We start from the raw sequence: 26,041 nt of genomic DNA, 5'->3' as shown, positions 1-26,041 counted from the left end.
CTTTACAATTCATGAATTTGACTTTTATCTCATATTTTGACCTTTAAAAATCATGGTTTTAGTAGTCTATCTCATATTTTGCCTTTTATAAAACAACTATTTTGACTTTAAATGTCATGTTTCTACCTGTAGAGCTTATAGGTTTGACCTGTTCTCTCAGATTTTGAGTTTTTCCCTTTATCATGTTGAACTTTTAATCTCAAAATAATTTATTATCAGTTTTTTACCCCCATATTAATTCTGGGGAAACTGAGGTTGACAGCCAATGGTTAAATATTGACCCTAGGGGGGCCTCAGGTTAGACCCAAACTCAGAATCCGGCCCCTGCTGTAATCGAGTTTGGCCCCCCTGATCTGCAGCATCACGAGCAGTTTAATTTTTGTCTGAGCCATATTTTGTTTTCTGATGTGAAAATGAGTTGATATTTATCCTTAAACGCCTAGCACACATTTCAAGATCCCAGTCTTTCCTTCACTCTGAGTGTAAGAGGCCAAACCAAACTCCAGGCTGGTTAAAGACTGATCTGACATTCTGTGAAGAAACCAGCGTGGGCCTCACAGACAATCAAAACCTGCAGTCACACATGTGCCTGATGGTGAACGGCGGAGTTGAGAGTGTGAATGTAGCAGCAGCGTGGAGTCAGTCTGTTTCTTTCTTTTGTTCCTGTTTCTGCTTTAGCAAACTAACAATTGTTGTCTAACCACTCTTTCATTCACAAGCACCCTACATTCAGCATCAGGAACTTCCTTCCTGTTCACCTTTTTATGTTTTCAATCATTAGAGTGTTGAACTGACTTTTCAAGGCTGAATGTAGGCATGTTCAGAGCAGAACAGGAAACAGGCCAGGGTTTGTATGGGAACCACTGATAGAGTGTTAAATTAACACTTTGTAAAGTGTTAAAATGTCAACACTAGCAGAGTGTTAACTAACAACTCTTACAGTGTAAAATATTAACACTATCATAGCAAATCCTCAGTCTTGATTTAACCCCCATGATGTTAAATTAAACACTTTCCCAGAGTTTACATAAGTTCCCTGGAGAGTGTTACATTCTTATCTCCCATAGCGTTGATTTTTTAACACTCGCAGTGTTGTTTTTGTACACATTGCAAAGAAATTTATACTAATTATAAATTGCCAGCTCACATCAAACTTCTCAGGTAATTACATGGCAATAAGGTATTCGCAGCATCTATGTTTGCCCTCAGTTTAACCGCTGCACTGCCAGTTTCAGTCTGTCACCTCTCACCACAGTCAGAATGAGACTAACTGAACAGACAGCTACACTCATGGTTCAGAAGTGTCTAACATACAAAAAACAATAATAATTCACCAGAAACATGAGCAAAGGAATTCCAACAGTTAAAGCTGTACAACAGGCTAAATACATCTAAAACATCTAAAACTTCTAAAATATATGTAAACACTCTGCACCAAGGCATGATGGGAAAACTCTGCCCCCAGATTTGAAATTACGATGGGCAGGGCTTAAATGTATTAACTCTCTTCAGAGTTAAATTAACACTGCACTGATTACCTGGGCCCACAGTAGGGAGGGGCCCTGCAATGAAAAGTGTGTTTTTTCTATTTTTTCTCATTATTGGATTAAAAGGGACAAAATGAATCGGTCAACAGACTGAAATTTGTATCAAATAGAGTAGAATAAATACTGGGAGGCCTCTGCTCCTCCCTTAGAAATGTCCAAATAGTACAGTCCAGCACTGCAAAATAACGCAAGTAAATTCAGTTCAACCATAGTAAAAATATTGCTCATAAATTGGTAAATTATGCTTCAAAATACATTAAAATGCATCTATTTATGTATTTAATTATGCAACATTTGTTGCTCAGCTCGGCAGTTAAAGGGATACTTCAACATTTAGGCAAATTCTCCCATTGCCATAATTCCTATAGTCTTAGTAATAGGTTCATTTCCTTTAGTTGTCAGTGCAAGCTGTTTTTAGATCTGGGGAGATCGATATACCAGCTGCACAGCTAACGCTATGTTAGCAGACGGTATTTTTTGCTTTCATTCATCAAACTCATCAAATACACAATCCAGCAACTCCAAAATGCTCTCATGGACAAGTTGTGACCTGCACATTCACCACACTATGAAATAATCATGGAACATTAGGAGACAGAGATGTTTTAAAGTTAAATGCAAAGCTAGAACTACACTCCAGAAATGGCTGCTGCACTGTGTCACTCCGCCCAGTGGTTTACTCAAGAAATAGTTCCTAGTATTTGCTTCATGTGTTGTAATGTTACAGAATTATATGTTATTATTATTAAAATGTTGAAGTATCCCTTTAAGGGGGGGCTGTGTAATATTTTTTCTGCCTAACATCTCTAGCTACGCCCCTGTATGTTAATGTTTTATTTGTTCACATTTTACACAGCATCCCAACTATTCTGAAATGTGGGTGGTACATGAACTGTGCATTTACCTTTATCTCTGCACACTTGGTGTGGGTCCCTCATTGAAGCAGACTGGGAGGCATCGTCACTGTGTGAGGGGAACCTGCAGGTTCGGCCCTGAATGATAAAGACTGAGAAAAGCCTCATCAGATCTCAGTCATCTTTAGATTTTCAGAGTTAAAGCTGCTGGTGTTTGGCCTCAGATTCAGCCTGCCAGCATTCTTTCCTTTTTGCCATTGGCTCTTTAAGTGACAGGCATGATCGATGTTTTACCGCTGACTGGAGAACAAACTGCCTCTAAAGGACAATAAAGACAATCCTGAACCTTGAACCCTGAGCTTTGATAACTGGTCGAAACTCCACTGTGTACTCACAGGGAACTTAATCACACATATCTGCACTCCTTCATGCACTCAGCACATTCAGAAGACAGCAGCATTATTTTACTACCACTTCTATTTAGATTCAAGCGACCTGAATGAAAACAGCTAAAGAACTGAAAGGAATATTTAAGACGTCTTCTTCCCAGCAAACACACCAGCAAACCTCTGTAAGTATTGTCCAGATTGTTTCTCACATGATCTACAATGCTTAACAAATATATTAGACCACCTGTCATATCTGTCTCAGAGACCATCCAGTATCATGAAGTGCTTTAATGCGGACTCTTTCATTTTCACTGAGCTCTCCAAGTTTTACCATTTTGAACAGGAATGAGGGATTTCAAACTGAATTCACCCAAATATGAGCCGGCTCCCTGGGCTTCTCTGAGAAGTCAGAAATGAATCAAGCATAACATTCAAGCACTAAAACTCATTTTCTCTTCAGGAATGACAGTAAATAACTATAATTTGACATATTAATCCAGAAATGATGATGTGCTTTACTTTTTTTTTCAGTTTTTTTGTAAATCAGTCAATTTGAAAATTCATGGATCACAATAATAATTCTATTTTAGCATTAAAAATATCATTTGGATTAAAGAACTTCTACATATTGGTGTATTAACCATTGCAGAAACATGAAAAATAATTTTGGTAATTACCAATGCTGTTAATTAAGGGCAGCTGTGGCATAAACCTTACTTTGGTTAGGGTTAGGGTGGTCTAATACATTTGTTAAGCACTGTAGGTTGAACTGTTTCTGGATTATTATTATTATCAGAAATAATTCAAAAAGTATCACTCTGACTCAGTTTGAAACTTTCAAAGCACACCTTAGCCAGGAAGTGAAATATAGAAGTGTGTGAGGTTAAACAAGAGGTGTGTGTACATGTGTGTGTGCATGACATGCACTGATGTGTGTGTGTGAATGACATGCACTGATGTGTGTGTGTGAATGACATGCACTGATGTGTGTGTGTGTGCGTGACATGCACTGATGTGTGTGTGTGCATTACATGCATTGATGTGTATGTGTGCACATGACATGCACTGATGTGTGCATTTCCTGTCTGAGTGTGCTTTTTAATCTGCTGTCTGTTTCAGTGTGAGTCTCAGAAATAAACACACTAACTGTGAAACAGCACTCCTTCTTATTTCTGTCCCTTCCGCTCTGACTAATCTGCTCATGTCTAATTAAAACAACGAAAGGCAAGAGTTCTCTCAGACATGCTGCACAACATGACACCGCTGTGATGTATGTTCTCACTTCTTCAACTGTTTCAGGAAGTGGGGCAGAGTCACCAAAATCAGGAAACTAAGGGTTGCTATTAATACATCTGAGCACAGAGCTACAGCTGGTGAAAGCCAATGCTCTCTCAGTTTAGTCGCAGAGAAACTTCCAAAGAAACGTGAAAGAAAAAGGACAGCCTCTGTGGGCACACTGAAGATTGTTTCTGAAGAGTTGACAACCATGGAAGAAGCTGCCTCAGGTAAGGATCACATCACTGTTGTTGTCTTAGTCAGTTCCTGGTGCTCAAATATCAAAAACCATGCTGATTTACAGCACTGGTTCTGGAATCACTCATTAATTACATAATATAGAGTAATCTAAGAATGTTTTATGCTTTCTTTTGTCTAGATAAGTTATACAAAACTCACCGGTATCTTCAGTGCATATCTTAAAAAGAGGAAGCAAGCATCTTAGCCTTCCTGTATGGCTGACTGATGACTTAGTGACAGTGAATTAGAATCGCTCACAGATCTAAATTGGTCCGATGGTGGATCTCTGTGCTCAGGCAGCAGTGTGAGGAAAGTGAGGAAAGTGTCATGTTGTTTTAGTTTTCCTCTCCAGTTAGTGTGTACAGCTGAACTGGACCTGATTTAACACAGTAATGAGTCAACCCAAATTACTCTGACCAGTGTTTACTCAGTGCAATGTTTGCACAACTTCTTGCTGGCTCTGAACCGAGATATTTAACAAATGGGACATTCATTCTCCAACCACAGTCACCTTGACATTTCACAGCCTGTGTGAGTGCATTTCCCTGACATACACTACTAGCTATGTTTGAGCTTACTATGCATTGTTCTTCATTTAAACTAGTGAAGTGTGAGAGTGTTTCACCAGAAGGCAAAGAGAGTGGAATGCCTGAGGCCTCGTGGTCATTATAGCTGCACATCAAACACGAGGAGGCTAAAAGTCCTTTTAATGTGTAAAACCTGTAATTAGGCCGAGAGCAGGCAGAAGAGAATCTGTGGCAGACGAGCTAATACTACACAAATAATGTGCTTATATTTCTATTTCTAAGCTACATCAGCCACAGACATGCTCAGATATTTAGATGAGATAAATTATGAGGCTCTTTAACAAGGTGATGAGTGAAGGCTCTTTGCTTTTTGGATGTCTGTTTCAGATTGTGTGTGTGTGCTGTAGTTCTCTAGCTCAGGGGTTCAGCCTTTTTAGCCTGTGACCCCCAAAATAAAGGTGCCAGAGACCGGGGACCCCCACTGTACCTAGAGGTGGTTGAACACAGCCATGCACATTCAAGAATAGTCATGGGGAGACAAGCCCGCCCATAAGGGGGACAAATGGGAGGACTTTCTGGGACCCAACCCAACAGGGGGCCCATGGAGGCCAGCAAAATGTTACGATGTCATTTAGCAGACACTTTAATCCAAAGTGACGTACGTTTGAGAGCAAGAACAAAAAAATCAAGTTCCACTGTAAAGTTAAGCAGTGATATCCATATTTTCTATTAAACCTGAGAAAATAACCACTCTTGTCAAAGAAACACATTTATATTTTGATCATTTGTGTCGTTAATAGCCTCTGAAAAGTCCCTTTGTTAAAAAGAATATCTAAAATGGGTGAAAAATAGCAAAATGGTGGAAAAACTGGTGAAATTTGATTTTAAAAGTAGCACAAGTGGGTTTGAAGTGGCAAAAATTAGATAAAAATGTCAAAAAAAACCTAGAGAAAAGGCAGAAATGGGCATAAATAGTGGTAAAATGGAGTTTAAAAAGTGGCTTTTAGGGCTTTAAATTGGCAAAAATGGATGAAAATTTGGTGAAATGGGATGAAAAAATGATATAAACTGGCAATAAAGGGTTAACTGAGAAAGAAAAAATAGGCAGATAGTGGCAGAAATTGGTTAAACTAGCAAAAACTGGCATATCAGATAATGAAATGTGGTTAAAATGGAAAAAATTGGGTGTAAAAGTGGTTAAAGAGGTTATTAGTGGCAATAATGGGTCAATCATTAGTCTTCAGTGTCAAAAATTGTTTCAGAAGGCAAAAACAGGCAGAAAAAAATGGTGGAAAGGGTTTAAAACTGGCAAAAACAGGTGTTAAAAGGTGAAAATTGGTGGGACAACAATGATGAAAAGGGGTTACAATTGGGCAGAATTGGTGTAAAGTAGCAACAGTGTGATTAAAAACAATCTTCTTCTTTGCATGATACGGCTTTAACTGTCATTTGTGGGTAACACAGCAAATTGTGCTGACAGACAGTGATTTCTGGAAGTGTTCCTGAGCCCATGCAGTGATTTCAGTACAGAATCACGCCTGTTTTTAATGCAGTGGCCCCTGAGGGCTCAAAGGTCAGGAGCATCTAATGTTGACCCCCAGCCTTTCCTTTGTGCACAGAGACTTCTCCAGATTCTCTGAATCTTTCAGTGATATTTTGTACTAGGTAGTGGGAAACTCAAAGTCTTCATAGTTTCACCTTGAGGAACATTTTTCTGAACTTCTTCCACAATTTTCAGACACCTCTGCCACTCTAAATGTTCCTTTTTTACCCAGTTATGTAAATGACCTGTTGCCAATCAACCTGAGTCCTTGCAAATGCTCCCTCAGCTGTTTTTCATTGGTACCTCTTACTTTTCCAGCCTTTTGTTGCCCTGTTCCTACTTTTTGAGATGTGTCACTGTCACCACATTTTAAAATGAGCTAGTACTCTTGGTTGACCCCTGGGGTCAGCCCTTCACATGGGTCTGTATGTGACCGCCTGCCTGACTGACTGAGTGACCATACTTTCAGATTCATTCAGAGTCACGTCAGCGTAGTGGAGCGTAGTGGATCTCCTCTGACACCACGTCAGTCTATAGCGCTGAGGATATCCTGTTCTGGGGAGTAGGCGGAGCCTGTTTGGCATTAACGTTCAGCCATACAGTAGGTTTTAACCTAGTCTTGTTCATGAAAGGGTTAACTGTTAACTTTTGATTGTATTTCGTACACACATTGGTTGATGAATACTTTGAACTAAATGGGATTCCCCTGTGTAAGAGGAACACATGATAGATGTCACTGTTTCTGAGACTTCCACCATTACTAACCAGTATGTAACTTTTTTTATTCCAGCAACAGAGATATTAATTCTGCACACGGTGGATGGACAGGAATGGGCTACGTATTTGCAGCAGATCTTAAAATCCTGCAGAAAATTACCCAAAGACTCTACTCTGCTGTATGCGGTCGGCCCAGCTGATCAGCTCCACGGATATCAGTTTCAGAGTCTTCAAAGCTGCAGATGTACCGTGCTGCTCCTCACCGGAACATTCCTGGACATGCTCTATGACCCAGAGCTGCAGGGAGCACTTCAGACACTGCTTCACCCTCCACACAGAGTGGTGGCGCTGCTGTGCGGTGTATCAGAGGATGAAATACTGACGGAACGGTTTGAGGACTGGCTGGACTGGAGAAAAATTTCTGCTGCAGACGAGCCCGCCGTCTATGTCTCCACAATACTGGAATGCATCAATGACAGTACACCAAACTTTATTATTTCTACTCTTTTGCCTTTAAAGATGTCAACATTTTATGATGTTTATTACATTTCTGAGGCCGTCTTTCCTCACATTTAAAATGTCTGGACATTAAGATAAGTTGGCTTTAGGCCAGCATGCAAATAAAACTAAAAACTAAACCAGTGATCCTCAGCACGTAGCTCTGGAGCCACATGTGGCTCTCTCGTGATGATTTGTGGCTCTTTTATATCTTAATTTGAAACCTTTTACCCCCAGAAATCCTTAAAATGGAAAATTTGACCTCAGAAATTATCCATTGCAAGTCATATTAATCAGTTTGTTTCCCACACTTACACAGTTGGCTTCAATTGTCAGACTTCATTGTCAACCTCTTTTAGTCTGTATATTTCCATTGTCCTTATTTGCATGTTTTTGCTACTTTTATTCCATTTTTACTGCTTTTAGCCCATTTTAGCCACTTCTTTTTGTCACTTTTATTCTGCTTTTTGCAATTTTTTGCCCTTTTCTTGCCTTTTCTTGCCCATTTAAGCTGCGTTTTGAAATTAAATACCATTTATTTTCCATTTTGCCTGTCTTTGATGCTGTTTTTGTCCATTTTTTGTCACTTTTCACTAATTTTTGCCGGATTTTTGTCACTTTGAGACTGTTTTTGCCACCCCTAACCCATTTTCGTCACTGTCCACCCATTTTTGCCACTTCCTGCCAGTGTTTGCTGCTTTTAGCCCATTTTAGCCACTTCTTTTTTGTTACTTTTAGCCCATTTTAGCCACTCCTTTTTTTTTTTTACTTTTAGCCCATTTTTGGCACTTTTATCCCGCTTTTTGCATTTCTTTGTCCCTCTTTTGCCTTTTTTTGCCACTTCTTGCCCATTTAAGCTGCCTTTTGCAATTTGATGACACTTTTTTGTTCATCTCTCTCTCCTTTTTTTCAGATTTTTGCCTTGTTTTGTCACTTTTTACTCATTTTTTGCCACTTCGGAACCATTTTTGCCACCGTTAACACATTTTTTGGTCACTTTGGCATATTGGCATATCAGACAGTGAAATGTGGTTAAAATGGGAAAAATTGGGTGTAAAAAGTGGTAAAAGGGGTTAATAGTGTCAAGAATTGGTTCAGAAGGCAAAAGCAGGCAGAAAAAAGTGGTGGAAAGCATTTAAAATGGACAAAAACAGGTGTTAAAAGGGGCACATTTGTTAAAATTGGTGGGACAGAATTGATGGAAAGGGGTTACAACTGGGCAGAACTGGTGTAAAGTGGCAACAGTGTAATTTAAAAGTATTCTTAGTTTTTTTTAGGGCATTTGGAGACCCCCTCTCAGTGTCTCGTGACCCCAAAGGGGGTCCCGACCCCAAAGTTGAGAACCCCTGCCTTAGTGGACAAACACCCACATATTTTACTTGACTCTTTTGCTGTGATAACAAGAACATCTGAAATGGGTTCTCCAGATCTCCACTTGTTATTTGGGAGTGCAAAGTTGATTTCCTATGATAAATTTTCAATTCCCTGAAAATAAAAACCAACACACCACTGCAGTTTGGTGGCTGAAGTTTTAGAGTCTGACAGCACAAACTACGACATTTGAACTGGAACCGTCTTCAAATTTATAAGGAAAAATATGTCTGCACTGAGCCTTCAGAACTTGTTCAGTAAGCTATAACAAATCTTCTGTTACCATAGAAGTGAATGATGTTTTCTTATTTCCATTCAAAGACAGAGGAGCAGGGGCTCAGCATGTGGGCAAAGCTGCAGCAAAGTCAGACATGACAGAAGCCTCTACAGCTGAAAATCCCATCGCTCCTGAAACAGAGGAAGTAGTTTCAGAAGGGCTAAAGGACCCTGCGAGGAAGGATGATGTGACCACTGGAAATTCAACAGACGTGGACATTAGTACACCCATGCACTCCACCTGCATCACTGTCCAACCAAACAGAGTTCTGTGTGGAGTAAGTCCAAAGACAGCATTACATAAATGGGACCCAAGGCAATGCTAAGCTGCTACCAAGGTGGTGCACGTGTAACCAGAGTGCTTTTCAGAAACTGTGAAATCTATAAATGTATTTGTGTGTGGGTGGGGGGGTTGATTCAAGCAGCATTCAGAAGCCAAATACTTGTTTCCTAGGGATGAATTAGCAGTGTTGTAGCTGAGTATCATCAAGGAATCATAGTAAATCTGTCTTCCCCTTTTCTTTAGGAACCAGAGAAACTTTTTATCGTTTTCACACATAAAGTACAACCAGCAGCAGAGGTGGAGTTTTCACTGAAAAACCATCCTGCAAAAAGGGTCCAAGGCACGGTGGAGAATGAATATACGATAAGCGTCCTGGCTCCTGGCAAGTATCTCAGTGAGATCATGAAATCTCGATGTCAGCTGATGATACAGTCTAGAAAGTTGAATTTAAATTTGGCTTTTTTTGTCCAGATATGCCAGCTGGAGTCGTATCTCTCACCATGCACACTGACCAGTCCTGCACCAGCTTAATGCCTGTTACATATTACACCACAATGGGAGAAGTCAGCCGGCTACTTCAAAACGCCACGGATCCGGTTAACTTCATGTGCCAGGTAAGATGCCACTTTGAGATCATTTTACTGTATCTATAGACGGCCGTACACCTGACGTCTTTCCTCTGATGTTAAAGTCACAGACTAAACTCCAAAGTCTGAGTAAAACCATGGGAGTCTTGTTAAAGTCGCAGCTCGCTCCAGTCGTTGGGTGTAAGGTGGTCATAAGACTCGATTTAAGCCAATTTTGCGCTCTTTCTTCAGTCTTGGTGTTACCATAGTATCAAGCGTGTTTGATATTGTTTCAAGTCTTTAGTCTGGTCGTATGCAAATTGGTGTTTCCCTGACATGACCATCATCCATGACCAATGGCAGCAGGTGTTATGTGTAACCACGTTAAATCACTTCATTCTTCAAAACATGAACTTGAGTGTAGATCAGGGCAGTGGCGGTTGGTCAATAGGAGAGTCTGACAGGGTCCACATTTGGCCAAACACTGTCAACCTTATTTTCAACAGTAATAAATTATGGGGGAAAAATAAGCACTGATGATAAACAACTTTGAGATTAAAAAAGTCAAAATGATAAGTTTAAAGGCTCAAAATCTGAGATAAAAAGTCAAACTTATTAGTTCAAAAGGCCAAAACACAAAATTAAGTGTCAAAATAACGTTTTAAAAAAGGAAAATATGAAAAAGAAAGTCAGAATTATGTTTTAAAGGTCAAAATATGAGATATATTTAAAATTGTGTGGCTTAAAGGTCAAAGTATGGGATTAAAAGTCCACTTTAGGAGTTAAACTGGTCGAAACATGACATAAAATTAAAAATAATGAGTAAAAAAATTTTTAAATATGACTTAAAATTTAAAATTGTGGCCTAAAAGGTAAAAACAAATGACATAAGTCAAATCTATAAATTTGAAAGGCATAAATGAAAATTTTTTATGAAATTAATAAGCTTAAGTCATTATTGTGAAATACAAAACTGAAGAGATGAAATGAATACACAATTTCTTTACCACATCCTGATTTTTTATGTGATTATTTTTTAGCCTTTGTTTTTTCATTTTTTTATGACTTGAGGATTTTTTTAATCATCAAGGTTAGTTTACATTTTTGTACCTGAAATCTGCAGACCTTAGTGGCCCACTCATAATAAAAGTATGATATGATCCTGTGGGCCGGGTATAACCGTACAACGGGCCAGATTTGGCCCCCGGACCTTGAGTTTGACCGCCCTGGCGTGGATCATTCTAGAGCCGCTGACTGTCCGCTCAGAACTCAAGAGACTGAAAAAGGTTTCTGCTCAGAGCTGCAGTCAGATCTCTGCTCCGCCGTTTGTCTGCTCATTACAGGCTGACATGACAGGAATGGCAAACCTCTACTGGGATTTTCAAAGTAAAAGCCCAATCAGTTTGTTTCTGTGGTGAGACTGTTGCTACCCGATCCATCCTGGAAACCCGATATGTACTGCGCATGTGTAAACACGCATCTACATCCACTCGGCAGCCCACCTGTGCTATTTGCTTAGTTTAAGATTAACTTACATTACTTTAGACAGGCCTTAATTCGTTTAGGTTTAGCATTTTAATTTCCACTGGTTAGATTTAGGGGTAGCTCATTGGGGTAGGTGTATATTTTAATTCATTATCTTCCTGGGGATAGGTTTAGCATTTAAATTCCACTGGTTAGGGTTAGAATTAATGCAGAGCGGATATAGACACATTTGCACATGCAAAGTACAAGTTGGGTTTCTGGGACAGATCAGGTATTGACAGAGACTACTCACCTTTTTATACGGTGCTTTTATTCTGAAGTGTTTCCGGGATAGTGCCTCGGTTGTCGCAAAGTTTCTTCACAGTTTAACTTTCCTTTAGTTTCTACTCAATATAAATGATTTAAAAACATCGGATTCTAAGAGATTTTAACTTTTATGCAACCTCCATCTCTTTCTACATCTTGTTCTCTGCTTAAAACTGTTGTTGTGAATTTCCACCAGATGCATGATGGGAAATAATCTCAGAAGCAATCTAGTCTTGTAGTTAGTGACCCACAGTCTTTGTAAAATCTCAGCCTGAGACGAAAAACTCAACAGCTTGCTGAGAGATTGTGTTTAGAGGTGCGAGGGTCTCAGGTGTCAGCCTTTTAGAGTCTTTTTTATGAGTTCTAGTGAAGTCCTCCAGTGTAAGGTTGGCCTAACACACTGCAGCAAATATACTTTGAGCTATCTGCAGATTTTAAGGTTGGGCTTGATAAGGCTATGGTTAATTGTTGAAAAGTATATAGTGTAGTGTTTCTCTGGTAAATCTCAATGTTCCTGGCATCTTTATTGCTAAACTTTGTAGCTGCCGTTTATCAGGTCAGTCATGTAACAGCAGTTACATAAACCTTGATGATTAGTTCTAACACTGCGCTCTGAAAAAAACTAACTAAAGCAACTTTGGTTCATTAAACTAGGGATGCACTGATGTATCGGTTTAACATTGGTGTCATGAGTATCAGCCCTTTGGACAGACATCAGATCTCTGCAGATAAAGTGGGCTTGAACAGATGTCAGCAGATGTTGACCTGCTGGGCAGAATCAGTCTGATGCTGGTATTTAGCTGCTGAACGGCAGATGAGAATCGAGAACCAGTTCCAATTGTTTCAATCCAACAGCATCATTTATATTTCATCTTGACAAATATCAATGCTTTATTCCACATGCCTTAAAAACATGGTTTTAAAAGAGACAGTCACTGAAGCGAGCAGGAACAGAGAAGTCATGGAGATAAAAAGTCACAAAAACAGGCTAAAGCAGTAGAAAGTGTGGCTTTACTTCTCCAAAAATGACAGTTTCGAACAGCAGTTTCATGCAAGGCATGCTTTTTTTGCACAAGATCTGCTAATTTGTACAAGAGTTCATTTTATTTGTATGCCTCCAGAGATCTAGGATCCAGAGACTAGTTTTATATTTATTTGAAGGTTTTATCTTGTATACTGGACACGTAGCTCTTGAGCACATGAACCAGTTTGTTTGCCACACTCATACAGTAAGATTGAACTATCAAACTTAATTGTCAACCTTTATTTTTGCAGTTTTTTACTTTTTTGCCACTTTTAATCCAATTCTGCTGCTTTTAGGCTGTTTACCACTTTTTAGCCACTTTTCAACCATTTTTGCCCCTTTTCATCAGTTTTAGCCACTTTTGTCCTGCTTCTTTGCAATTTTTTACCCATTTAAGCTGCCTGGCCATTAAATGCCAATTTCCCCCATTTCCCACCTTTTTACTTTTTTTTTTTTTTGCACACTTTAGTCACTTTTTACTCATTTTTTTTGCCAGTTTTTGACCAGTTGTATTTTAATTTTTCTGTGAGTTTGATCCCATTTTTTCCACTTTTCACCCAGTTGTCTCCAGTGTATGCCTATTCTGGCCCTTTATCCCCATTTATTTGCCACTTTTGATCAATACCTTCTGCCATTACCCCATTTTTACCACTTCCTTTCTGCCCTTTTTCATCAGTTTTAGCCACTTTTATTCCATTTTCCCCCTTTTTCACCAGTTTTAGCCACTTTTATTCCATTTTCCCCCTTTTTCACCAGTTTTAGCCACTTTTATTCCATTTTCCCCCTTTTTCATCAGTTTTAACCACTTTTATCCCATTTTTCCCCTTTTCATTAGTTTTAGCCACTTTTATCCTGTTTCTTTGCCATTTTTGCTCATTTCAACTGCCTTTTGCCATTAAACACCTCTTTTCCGCCGTTTTCCCACCTTTTTACAGCTTTTTTGCCCATTTAGTCACTTTTCACCATTTGGATTGTGGCTCTTGCAATCGTATTCTAAATCAGGTTCAGAGATTGCAGATCCAGAGAGCAGATTTTTGTATATTTGAGCATGCTCTCCTCTCAAACACTTGATGTTTAACACTTCTAGTCATCAGAACCGTTTATTATAGTCTGTATCTGAAGCATGCTTTGCTGAAGGTGGCAGATGTCTGATTTAGTGTTCACAGAAAGAGCACATTTGAGTTAACAGTGAAAACCTAGAGTCTACTTTTACCAAATGAACATTCACAGGGAGGAATCGATACGAAGAATCAATAATGGCATCAATATCAATAAAATCTTATCAATGCTCATTCCTATGCTGAATCAACAGCGGACTTAGAGCAGAGATTTATCACGGGTGGAAGATGTGACTGTTCAGACAAACTTTATGGTCAAACATGAGAGAAAGGGTGGCACTGTGAAACTGTTATTCCAACGAAGTCGTTTCAAAAACATTGGCATTATTATTGGCCATTATGACTGATTTAACACTGCATCGCTACATTAAACCCATTATCATGTTGTTGATAACACTGAGCTTTCATGTTTACCTGCCTCCTAAATATAAACGCCGTCACATCCTCCTCTATAGATCGAAATGCTCATAATAAAAGGGAACAAGGCGTTTTTACATCTCTGGTACATGTAAAGATGTACATTTCAAAAGTAGAAAAACATTTCCCTTTTCTGCAAGTTTATACAGGTTACTTCCTCTCTACATCTTACACCGCGTTCCACATTATTATGCAAGTGATATTTTTCTCTGATTTTCCTAAATATTGATGCAAATGACAGTCAGAAAATTTTTCAAGTCATCAGCCATTGGAGCATAATTCAAATGTTCTTGAACAAACTTCATAATGACAAAAATTATTTTTAAAAAAATAAAAATCTCAAAATGCACTGTTCCACATTATTAAGGACAACAGCTTTTTAAAACATTTTATAGGTTGTAAAGAACTGAAAATGGTCATTTGTAGAAACTGCAGCATCAGGGGGTCATATTTACTGAAATCAAAGCTATTTCCATCAAAAACATCTTAACAGGACAAGTTCCATGTTAACATAGGAGCCCTTCTTTGATATCACCTTCACTATTCTTGAATCCATTGAACTTGTGAGTTTTTGAAGAGTTTCTGCTTGAATTTCTTTTGCAGGATGTCAGAATATCCTCCCAGAGCTGCTGTTTTGATGTGAACTGCCTCCCACCCTCATAGATCTTTAGCTTGAGGATGCTCCAAAGGTTCTCAGTAGGGTTAAAGGTCAGGGGAGGATGGGGCCACACCATGAGTTTCTCTCCTTTTATGCCCATAGCAGCCAATGACACAGAGGGATTCTTTGCAGCATGAGATGGAGCATTGTCATGCTTGAAGAAAATTTTGCTACAGAAGGCACGGTTCTTCTTTTTGTACCATCGAAGAAAGTGGTCAGTCAGAAACTCTATATACTTTGCCGAGGTCATTTTCACACCTTCAGGGACCCTAAAGGGGCCTATCAGCTCTCTCATCATGATTCCGGCCCAAACATGACTCCGCCCCCTCCTTGTTGACGTCCCGGCCTCATTGGGACATGGTGGCCATCCACCAACCATCCACTACTCCTCCATCTGGACCATCCAGGGTTGCACGGCACTCATCAGTCAACAAGACTGTTTGAAAATGAGTCTTCATGTATTTCTGGGCCCACTGCAACCGTTTCTGCTTGTGAGCATTGGTTAGGGGGGGCGTAATAGTAGGTTTATAGACGACTGCAAGCCTCTGGAGGATCCTACACCTTGAGGTTGGTGGGACTCCAGAGGCACCAGCAAATACTTGTTTGCTGCTTTGTAATGGCATTTTAGCATCTGCTCTCTTAATCTGATGTATTTGTCCATCAGAAACCTTCCTCATTATGTCTTTATCTGCACAAACCCGTCTGTGCTCTGAATCAGCCACAAATTTCTTCACAGTTCGATGATCATGCTTAATTTTTCCTGAAATATCGAATGTTTTCATTCCTTGTCCAAGGCATTACACTATTTGATACTTTCAGCAGCAGAGATCCTTTTTCTTTCCCATATTGCTGAAACCTGTGGCCTGCTTAATAATGTGGAACATGTGGAAAAGTGCATTTTGAGGTTTTTATAAAAAAAAAATAGTTATAATTATGAAGTTTGTTCAAAAGCATTTGAATTATACTCTAACTGTTGATGACTTGAAAAATATTATGACTGTCATTTGCATTGATATGTAGAAATCAGAGAAAAACGTCGTTTGCATAATAATGTGGAACGTGGTGTACATGGAGCTCACTTTTTAGAGACACTTTGAAAATACATCACCTTCAAACACATTTTTCATTCAGGGATTTTTTAAGCTCCATCCACAGGTGTTGTGCACATTTTTTATAAAGTAAGCTCAGCATAGTTTTACTGGAACCAGCTCCAAGTCCAGGCAACATAAGTGCAGCAATAATTGAGTCAAATATTCTGTTGTGAGTCAGTTAAATGTTTACTTTTGTTAAAACCAGATTATAATTGATAACATTTACTGTTAAGTAATTAAAGTTTTATATGCAGGACTTTTGCTTGAGCACTGTACCTGTAGCTGGTGTAGTTTTATTGTCAAGTACACCGCGTTCCACATTATTATGCAAACGACGTTTTTCTCTGATTTTCTACATATCAATGCAAATGACAGTCATAATATTTTTCAAGTCATCAACAGTTAGAGTATAATTCAAATGTTTTTGAACAAACTTCATAATGATAACTATTTTTTTTTTTAATAAAAACCTCAAAATGCACTTTTCCACATGTTCCACATTATTAAGCAGGCCACAGGTTTCAGCAATATGGGAAAGAAAAAGGATCTCTGCTGCTGAAAGTGTCAAATAGTGTAATGCCTTGGACAAGGAATGAAAACATTCGATATTTCAGGAAAAATTAAGCATGATCATCGAACTGTGAAGAAATTTGTGGCTGATTCAGAGCACAGACGGGTTTGTGCAGATAAAGACATAATGAGGAAGGTTTCTGATGGACAAATACATCAGATTAAGAGAGCAGATGCTAAAATGCCATTACAAAGCAGCAAACAAGTATTTGAAGCTGCTGGTGCCTCTGGAGTCCCACCAACCTCAAGGTGTAGGATCCTCCAGAGGCTTGCAGTCGTGTACACAGTAAAATTGCCAGTGTTAGATTAACACTGAGAGTGTTAAATCTAACACTAGAAAAGTGTGTATATGTGTCCACTCTTTTGAGTGTTAATTTAACACTTTTCAAAGTGTTACTTTTTTTTACACTGAACCAGTGTTACTGCAACACTGTATGGTGTCAAAAATTTACACTGGTGAACACTGAGTAGTGTTGATAGTACTCCACACTGGCGTCAGTGTTAAAAAATTTACACTAAGGAGTGTACTATGATTAATTTCAGCAGGTGTAAAATACTGTGGATAGCAATTGCCCCTCTTCCATCAACCTGATAATAACAAGAAACAAGTCATGTGAGTTTCACAGAATGGGTGTGGATAATCAGACACACCTGATAACATTGACTGCCACCTCACGCTGTGAGGTGTTTGACAGTGGGCAGGGAGTTATGAGGGAGACACAAAGACAAAACTTGTCCTGAGAGAAATATTTGCTCTCATTCAACATTTACAAGAGAGTTGTTACCACAGCCAAGACTTGACCAACCTAGAAGACAAACAACACTCATGGTGCAAAAGTGTTTATGCATCAAAAACTTAGGAACTCAAGATAATCCGAGAAACATGTGCAAGTGAATCCGAGCAGTGACCCCTGTACAACAGACAACATCTAAACACAGCTAATCATCTAAATACATCTAAAAGCATCTGAAACCAGCTTAACACTGCACTAAGGCATGATGGGAAAACTCTGCCCCCAGATTTGATATTGCAGTAGGTGGGGCTTGGATCAACTGACTCTCTACAGTGTTGGAATAACACTGGTTGATTTAACACTGTCAAATAACTCCAACACTGAAGACCATTTACTCTGAATGGAGTTAAAATAACACTTTGAGTGTTAAAATCAACACTGAAATGTTTGACACTGAGAATTCAACACTCCAGTTTTTGCTGTGTATAAACCTACTATTACGCCCCCCCTAACCAATGCTCACAAGCAGAAACGATTGCAGTGGACCCAGAAATACATGAAGACTCATTTTCAAACAGTCTTGTTGACTGATGAGTGCCGTGCAACCCTGGATGGTCCAGATGGAGGAGTAGTGGATGGTTGGTGGATGGCCACCATGTCCCAATGAGGCCGGGACGTCAACAAGGAGGGGGTGGAGTCATGTTTGGGCCGGAATCATGATGAGAGAGCTGATAGGCCCCTTTAGGGTCCCTGAAGGTGTGAAAATGACCTCGGCAAAGTATATAGAGTTTCTGACTGACCACTTTCTTCCATGGTACAAAAAGAAGAACCGTGCCTTCTGTAGCAGAATTTTCTTCAAGCATGATAATGCTCCATCTCATGCTGCAAAGAATCCCTCTGTGTCATTGGCTGCTATGGGCATAAAAGGAGAGAAACTCATGGTGTGGCCCCCATCCTCCCCTGACCTTTAACCCTACTGAGAACCTTTGGAGCATCCTCAAGCTAAAGATCTATGAGGGTGGGAGGCAGTTCACATCAAAACAGCAGCTCTGGGAGGATATTCTGACAACCTGCAAAAAAAAATTCAAGCAGAAACTCTCCAAAAACTCACAAGTTCAATGGATGCATGAATAGTGAAGGTGATATCAAAGAAGGGCTCCTATGTTAACATGGAACTTGTCCTGTTAAGATGTTTTTGATGGAAATAGCTTTGATTTCAGTAAATATGACCCCCTGATGCTGCAGTTTCTACAAATGACCATTTTCAGTTCTTTACAACCTATAAAATGTTTTAAAAAGCTGTTGTCCTTAATAATGTGGAACAGTGCATTTTGAGATTTTTATTTTTTTAAAAATAATTTTTGTCATTATGAAGTTTGTTCAAAAACATTTAAATTATGCTGTAATGGCTGATGACTTGAAAAATTTTCTGACTGTCATTTGCATTAATATTTAGGAAAATCAGAGAAAAATATCACTTGCATAATAATGTGGAACGCGGTGTATATTACCGGAGTACTTTTTCTATATTTGTGAATTAAAATCGCGTTTCTGGTAGCCTGTTACTGGTCGCAGTGATCATGTGAAAACACAGATCTACATGTGACTGAATTCTGGATTTGGACTGTTAGAAAGTTTTTCATCTCTTTCATGGTTGGGTTTAATGTGGGTGGAGTAAATATGTGGACTGCTGATGTCATGAGGAATGACCCCGCCCCTCTAACACTACAATCTAAAATCCCAGAGCAGTTCATCGCAGTCCAGTCTGTTGTTAGCTGATGTCACTGCTTTTACTGAAAGTTAACAGTCAGTTAAATGCTGTTTTTCTTGTTCATTGTGAGGTAAGTTTACCAAATCTATCAGCCACAGTGGACTATGGATCACTGAAAGCATCAGAACAGAGATCTGAGACAAATAACGCACTTTGTCTCTTCTTCTGAGGTCAACAAAAGGTCAAGGGGAAGGCTAATAGTGTGAGTGCTTTCCTCAATTCAGATTGTAGTATTTTTTTTATTTGAGATGATCTTATTTCTCCTGAGTGGGCGGGGCTTCAACTCATTCAACAGACACACCCACACCATCCTGGAGCAGACTTTACTGCCTCAATTTTTTCATGATTTTGAAGCTTAATTTTATAAACTTAGAAACGTTTTATTTGACTGAAATTTAACCTGGAGGTTCATAACACAGTGAGCTGTCATACAACAAACCTAAATACAGATTTATTTTCTCTTTACAGGGTCTTTAATGTGGTTGCATGTGTGTCAGTCCAATGTTGTCAGTTCAGTTCATAAAAATAAAGTCTATTCCAGTTATTGGGGAAAAAAAAGAAACAATACTGTTTATTCCAGTTAAATATAACCAACCACAATAAAACTGCAGACCCCAGAACCACTCCACAGCAAACCCAAATACAGCATCTCAGCATAGTTCAACCCCCAAACGTCCATTTTTATCAAATACGAAGTGTTTGGGTTGGGTTCATCTCCTGCTTGTGAACAGAATATCTCATGAACTCTGTAGTTTTTTCTGCACATATTTCACTTCGTACTAAAGAGAAAAACGAATGCCTTTTGGAGGTACAAGTTCACTTGTGAGCACCAAATCTCATATGCAATGAGGGATTTTTGTCAGCACAGACCTGCAGTTGGATCTGAGGTTGGACTGACTCAGTTTTGGAGGTTAAAGGTCTCTGTGAAACTAAATATTGGGATTTTTTTATGTCATAGTTTTAAATTTGTGTTTCTTAGAATTTGTACTTTCTTTACACATGACATCTTGAAGTGGCTGCTCATTTGCTTCTGCATTAAAGATGTTTCCTTTGTCACTACTTAACTGATTTTTACTTCATGCATTAGTTTGACCCCTTTACAGCTAGTTAGTTCTGTTATTCAAAGTTAAATGCTAAATATGCACCTATACCATTAAAGAAATAAGATCTCTCTCCTTCACACGACCACAGAAACCATCTCAGCCCTTTGTTTTGACCCACTACTGTACTTTCACTTCTTGCACTGGTACGCCTCACTCATAACTGCCAGCTGGTGGTTTCAGTTCCTCTGATTTAGTGCTAAGAATAAGGTACAACTAAAGCTAGCAAGGCAGCTGAAATAGAAATGGTTAATGTCTTTAATGTATGAAAGATACACAATAACTCATCACTGTCTGTAAACATGTGGGCATTATCTCCAGTGTGCTCCAGTCAGCAGCATGTCTGAGTTTATGGATTCCACTAATGTGAACTGATCTCATCTGGTAATTCTAGATGAAACCACAGACTGCAGAAAGAAAAAAAAAGGTCTCAAACTTACTTAAGACAAAAATCTTCAATATTTTTAAATAAAGCAGTAGTCCATTATTCGAATAAAAGCATTAATCTATGATTAAAGAAAGCACCATCACTGAAAATTAGCCGTATCTTATATTAGCATACGACAGCACTCCAAACTCCATTAAGAAAAGAATAAATAAAGAATAAAAGCCTCCAAACATGTGTGATCTCTTAGATTCACTGGACAAACACACTCTGGATCAGTGTTATGGACCACATTATTTCACCTTGTTTACATTTAGCACTGAGGCACACACACCTACAACTTCACACGATATGCTAACAGGCTAAGTTTGCTGTGTAATGAATCTTTGTTTCACTGTCTCCCCTGCTCTCGTAAAAACACACCCTACAGCGTGTTCCACCATCCTCAGTCTGACTTTGACACAACTTCAGAGGTCGTGAGGTCCTTAGCTTGTGTCTCAACGACAAGTCTACACTCAAAAAAACCAACATGGGTGTCTGTTACATGAACCTAAATCTAACATGTAGCTTCTACTATATAAAATCAAGTTTTGTGGTTAAACACTTTCAAATCATGTAGTTTTAACATAACATGTAACAACTTACAATTTACTTGACTAATTTATGTTAACGCAACCTAATTCCAATGAGTTAAAATTGCAAATCACCTCTGCTTACAACTCCAGACCAGTAGGTGGCAGTAATGTGCATATTCTTAATTAGGGGTACCCCTCTCTATTTTATATCAGTCAAAGGCTGGTAAAAGGCGTGTCCCTCCCCCCCAGCAAAGTCGAGGAGCAGTCATCTTGAGATGTAACATCACATGTGGAACAAGTTAAGATCAATCCTTTATCATCCATCGAACAGAAAACAATAAGGGTGCTGAAATGTTATCAACAGTTAGTTATTGTCTTCTACTGCATTTTGTATGATTTTTTCGTTACTGTTTTATTAGAGTTCATTAAATTGCTGAATATATAAATACTGTGTCAAAAATGTCTTATTTTCTGAATAATAACTGTTATGTTCATTTTCATATGATAAAAAGGTAATTTCTTAACCTAAGATATTAAATTAAGTAACCCATAATCATATTGTGGCGATCCAGGAAGCAGTCGCATGGAGCAGGGACTTCTGGGATTTTTTTATGCAAAAGAATTCGCTTTTCTACCTTTCTATAATGTTCATGTTTCATTGCAAAGTTATATTTATGTATGTTTTGTTTATTGTTTCATGTTTTTAGGGGAAAGTATTTTTCCAAGTATGACACCATGAGTGAGGGTGTTAATGCTGCAGACTACCCTACCTGTACGTGTCTATATTTGTATGCTAAATAAAAGATAGCTGCTGCTGCTTGTTGCATAAGTGCTAGTTCAAAGCATTCAGGATGCGTCGAGCCATTCATACTATTTAGCTTCATTTACGTAGTAAGTAAAGTAATGATCCATGTTCCTCAGAATGGCCTCCACCTTCTTCATTGTGCATCTCTCCTCCTCATCCTCCAATGAGTTCAGCTCGATTCCGACCACAGAGCCAGCTTTTTTCACCAGTTTGTTCAGACGCCTTGCATCCTTGTGTTTTACACTGCCTCCCCAGCAGGCTGCAGCATAAAACAGAACACCTGCCACCACAGACTGATAAAACATCTGCAGCATCTTACTGCAGATGTCTATTGATCGGAGTCTTCTCAGGCAAAAGAGGCGGCTCTGCCCCTTTTTGTAGATGAAGACTACGTTTTTAGACCAGTCCGACTCATTATCCAGGTGTACACCTAAATATTTATACGATGTCACCACCTCGATGTCCACACCACAAGTGTTCACTGGCTGAAGAGGGGGTTTGGATTTGCATAAATCTATGATCATTTCTTTTGTCTTTGAGGTGTTGAGTAGCAGGCAGTTTTTGTGACTCCAGTCACTGAAGGCACTTATCAGATCCCTGTATTCAGCTTCTTGTCCATTTCTGATACATGCCACCATAGCAGTGTCATCCGAGTATTTCTGGATGTGGCAGGACTCAGTGCTGTATTTGAAGTCTGATGTATACAGTGTGAGAATAAAGTTACTTTGATGTTGTCACACTGATTAATGTAATTAGTTGCTTTCCACCTCTGGCTCTACATCTTCATATCTTTTTTGTACTTTCAGGCCTTCAACTTGGCACCCAGTGCAACAGAATCCTTGGACACTATGCTGACTGACTCATTAAAATCCCGGATGCCTGTTAACAGTCTTCAGCTGTTTGGAATCAAACAGATAGAAGAGGACAACATGGCAGCATGTGAGTTAAATACTTTGACATCTTATACGTTGCCACAGCTGGTTTATTTGGGAGCATTCACAACATATCTTGTTAAATTTAAGTTCAGATCTACTGCTTTAACAGAGTTACGCTGCTGCCTCTTAGTTTCTTGTGTTTTTGCATGCAGGTGCATCTCAATAAATCCTAATATCATCAAAAAGTTTATCTATTTCAGTACTACATTTAAAAAGTGATTCTCAAATATTATATCCATTAAATACATACAGACTGATATATTTTAAGTGCTTATTTCTTTTCGTTTAGATGATTGTGGCTTACAGCTAATGAAAACCCAAAAACAAAGAAAATCAGAATATTGTGAAAAAGTTCAATATTATAAAGTCATGGTGTCACACCCTAATCAGCTGTTAACTCCAAACACCTGCAAAGGTTTCCTGAGCCTTTAAATGGTCCCTCAGTCTGGGTCAGTAGGCTACACAATCACAGGGAAGACTGCAGACTGAACAGATGTCCAGAAGACAGTCATTGACACCCTCCACAAGGAGGGTAAGCCACAAAAGGTCATTGCTAAAGAAGCTGCTTGCTCACAGAGTGCTGTATCCAAGCAGATTCATAGAAAGTTGAGTGGAAGGAAAAAGTGTGGTAGTAAAAGGTGCACCAGCATCAGGGAGAACCGCAGCCTTGAGAGGATTGTCAAGCGAAATCCATTCAAGAATTTGGGGGAGCTTCACAAGGAGTGGACTGAGGCTGGAGTCAGTGCTTCAAGAGCCACCACACAGACGGGTCCAGGACGTGGACTACAGCTGTCGTGTTCCTTGTGTCAAGCCACTTTTGAACCAGAGACAACGTCAGAGGCGTCTTTCCTGGGCTGTGGACAAAAAGAACTGGACTGTTGTGGTCTCAGTGGTCCAAAGTCTTCTTTTCAAATGAAAGTATGTTGTGCATGTCATTTGGAGGACCAGAATCCAAGTGTCTTGGGGTCCAGTGTAAAGTTTCCAGTCAGTGGGCGTCTGGGGAGCCATGTCATCTGCTGCTGTTGGTCCACTGTATTTTATCAGGTCGAAGGTCAGCGGAGCCGTCTAAAGAAAGTTTTAGAGCACTTCATGCTTCCCTCTGCTGACCAGCTGTATGGAGATGCTGATTTCATTTTCCAGCAGGACTTGGCATCCATCCACACTGCCAAAGGCACCAAAAGCTGGTTCAAGGACCCTGGTATCTCTGCGCTTGATTGGCCAGCAAATTGGCCTGACCTGAACCCTGTAGAGGATCTATGGGGTATTGTGAAGAAGAAGATGAGAGACACCAGACCCAACAACTCAGAAGAGCTGAAGGTCACTATGAGCGCAACCTGGGCTTCCATAACACCTCAGCAGTGCCACAGACTGATCGCCTCCATGCCACGTCGCATTGCTGCAGGAATTCATGCAAAAGAACACCTGACCGAGTATAAATGTTTTATATCATCAAACCAATTTTAATATGAAAAGATAGCCCAAGTAAGTGCAGGTTTTTTAAATAATTATTTTATTTATTAAGGGAAAAGACCCTCCACCCTGCCTGGCCCTATGTGAAAATCTGACCCACTGACTCCCTTAAATAGAACCTGTCTGACAGAGTGAGGTAAATCAACACACCACGCTGTGATCTTAAGAAACTCAAGCAAAGATGAGAAACATAGTCATTGACTTCCATCAGCCTGGAAAGGACAAAAAGCCATTTCTAAGGCTTTAGGACTCCACCCAACCATGGTGAGAGCCATTACCCACAAATAGACAAAATGTAGGACAGTGGTGAACCTTCCCAGGATGGCCAGCATACCAGAATTATATCAAGAGCTTATCCACAACTCATCCAGGAGGTCACAAAAGAACCCAGAACAACATCTAAAAACCTGCAGGTCTTACTGGGTGTATGAATATTAATGATTAACACTGGTCTTTATTATAGTCAGGAAGTACGGTTTAGACCTGCCCTCCTGGTAAAGTGTCCCGAGATAACCTCGATTATGAATTGGTGCTATACAAAGATTAATTGATGACTAGATACAGTTAAGGTCAGAGTTCATGTTCCAACAATAAGAAAGAGACTGGGCAAAAATGGCATCATGGGAAAACCCCTGCTTAACAACAAGAACACGAACATTGCTGTGAACATATTCTGTGGACTGACGAGACAAAAATTGAACTTATGGACAGTAAGTGTGTCCCGTTCCATCTGGAGTAAAAATAACATTTCATTAAAGAACATCAGACCAACAGTCAGACACAGTGGTGGCAGTGTGATGGTCTAGTGCTGCTTCAGGACCTGGGTGGTGTGCCGTACTCGATGGGGCCATGAATTCTTCTCTTTATCTGAAAATCCATCCATTTTCTACACAACTTGTCCCATTGAGGGTTACAGGGGGCTGAAGCCTTTCCCAGCTGTCACTGGGTGAGAGGCAGAGTTAACTTTGGACTGCTGGTTGGCCAATCGCAGGGCTGACAGAGACAAACAACCAAGCATGCTCACCTTCACACCTACAGCCAGTTAAGAGTCACCAATTAACCTAATGAGCATGTCTTTGGTGGTGGGAGGAAGCCAGAATACCCAGGGAGAACCAAACTTAAAGCAATTCTGCTACAAACTGCCAGAATTCCTCCTCAGCAAAGTGAAAGAGTCACTGCCAGTTGTCACAAATGCTTACTTGTAGTTGTTGCTGCAAAGGCTGGAACAACCAGTCATAAGGTTAGGGAGGGAAATTACTTTTTACCTTTTACCGCTGTAAATTTAACAATGTGCAAAGGAGGAAATACGCAGTCACTAAATCCCATGGTTATAAAGTGTCTGTCTCTGGATATTGCGTCCCCAACAACATAACATTGATGTCCCAGTGTGTAATTTCACATTGTGTCAGCAATTCAGGAGCAGAAGAGGTTCAAGTATACTCACACTCAGTACAATCAGACAAACACACATACTGCTTTACTGTGCCAGCTCAGACTCTTGCTCTGCCACC

General features: G+C 39.5%; 1 protein-coding gene across 1 annotated transcript in view; it reads left to right on the top strand.

Annotated features, from left to right (window-relative positions):
• Positions 1-2,849: 2,849 nt before the first annotated feature.
• pik3ap1 (phosphoinositide-3-kinase adaptor protein 1) overlaps positions 2,850-26,041 on the top strand; it is a 47,308-nt gene continuing 24,116 nt past the window's right edge. Inside the window, exons 1-7 of the mRNA XM_041788765.1 lie at positions 2,850-2,972; positions 4,090-4,295; positions 7,166-7,570; positions 9,283-9,515; positions 9,764-9,902; positions 9,992-10,134; positions 22,932-23,064. Of these exons, the coding sequence (XP_041644699.1) occupies positions 4,277-4,295; positions 7,166-7,570; positions 9,283-9,515; positions 9,764-9,902; positions 9,992-10,134; positions 22,932-23,064 (1,072 nt within the window). The 5' untranslated portion in view covers positions 2,850-2,972; positions 4,090-4,276. The remainder of the gene's footprint in view (positions 2,973-4,089; positions 4,296-7,165; positions 7,571-9,282; positions 9,516-9,763; positions 9,903-9,991; positions 10,135-22,931; positions 23,065-26,041) is intronic.

This window comes from Cheilinus undulatus, linkage group 6 (genome assembly GCF_018320785.1).
Source record: "Cheilinus undulatus linkage group 6, ASM1832078v1, whole genome shotgun sequence".
Classification (NCBI taxonomy): Eukaryota; Metazoa; Chordata; class Actinopteri; order Labriformes; family Labridae; genus Cheilinus; species Cheilinus undulatus.
Note: the sequence above shows the minus strand (reverse complement) of the source record. Positions and strands in the feature narration are given on the sequence as shown.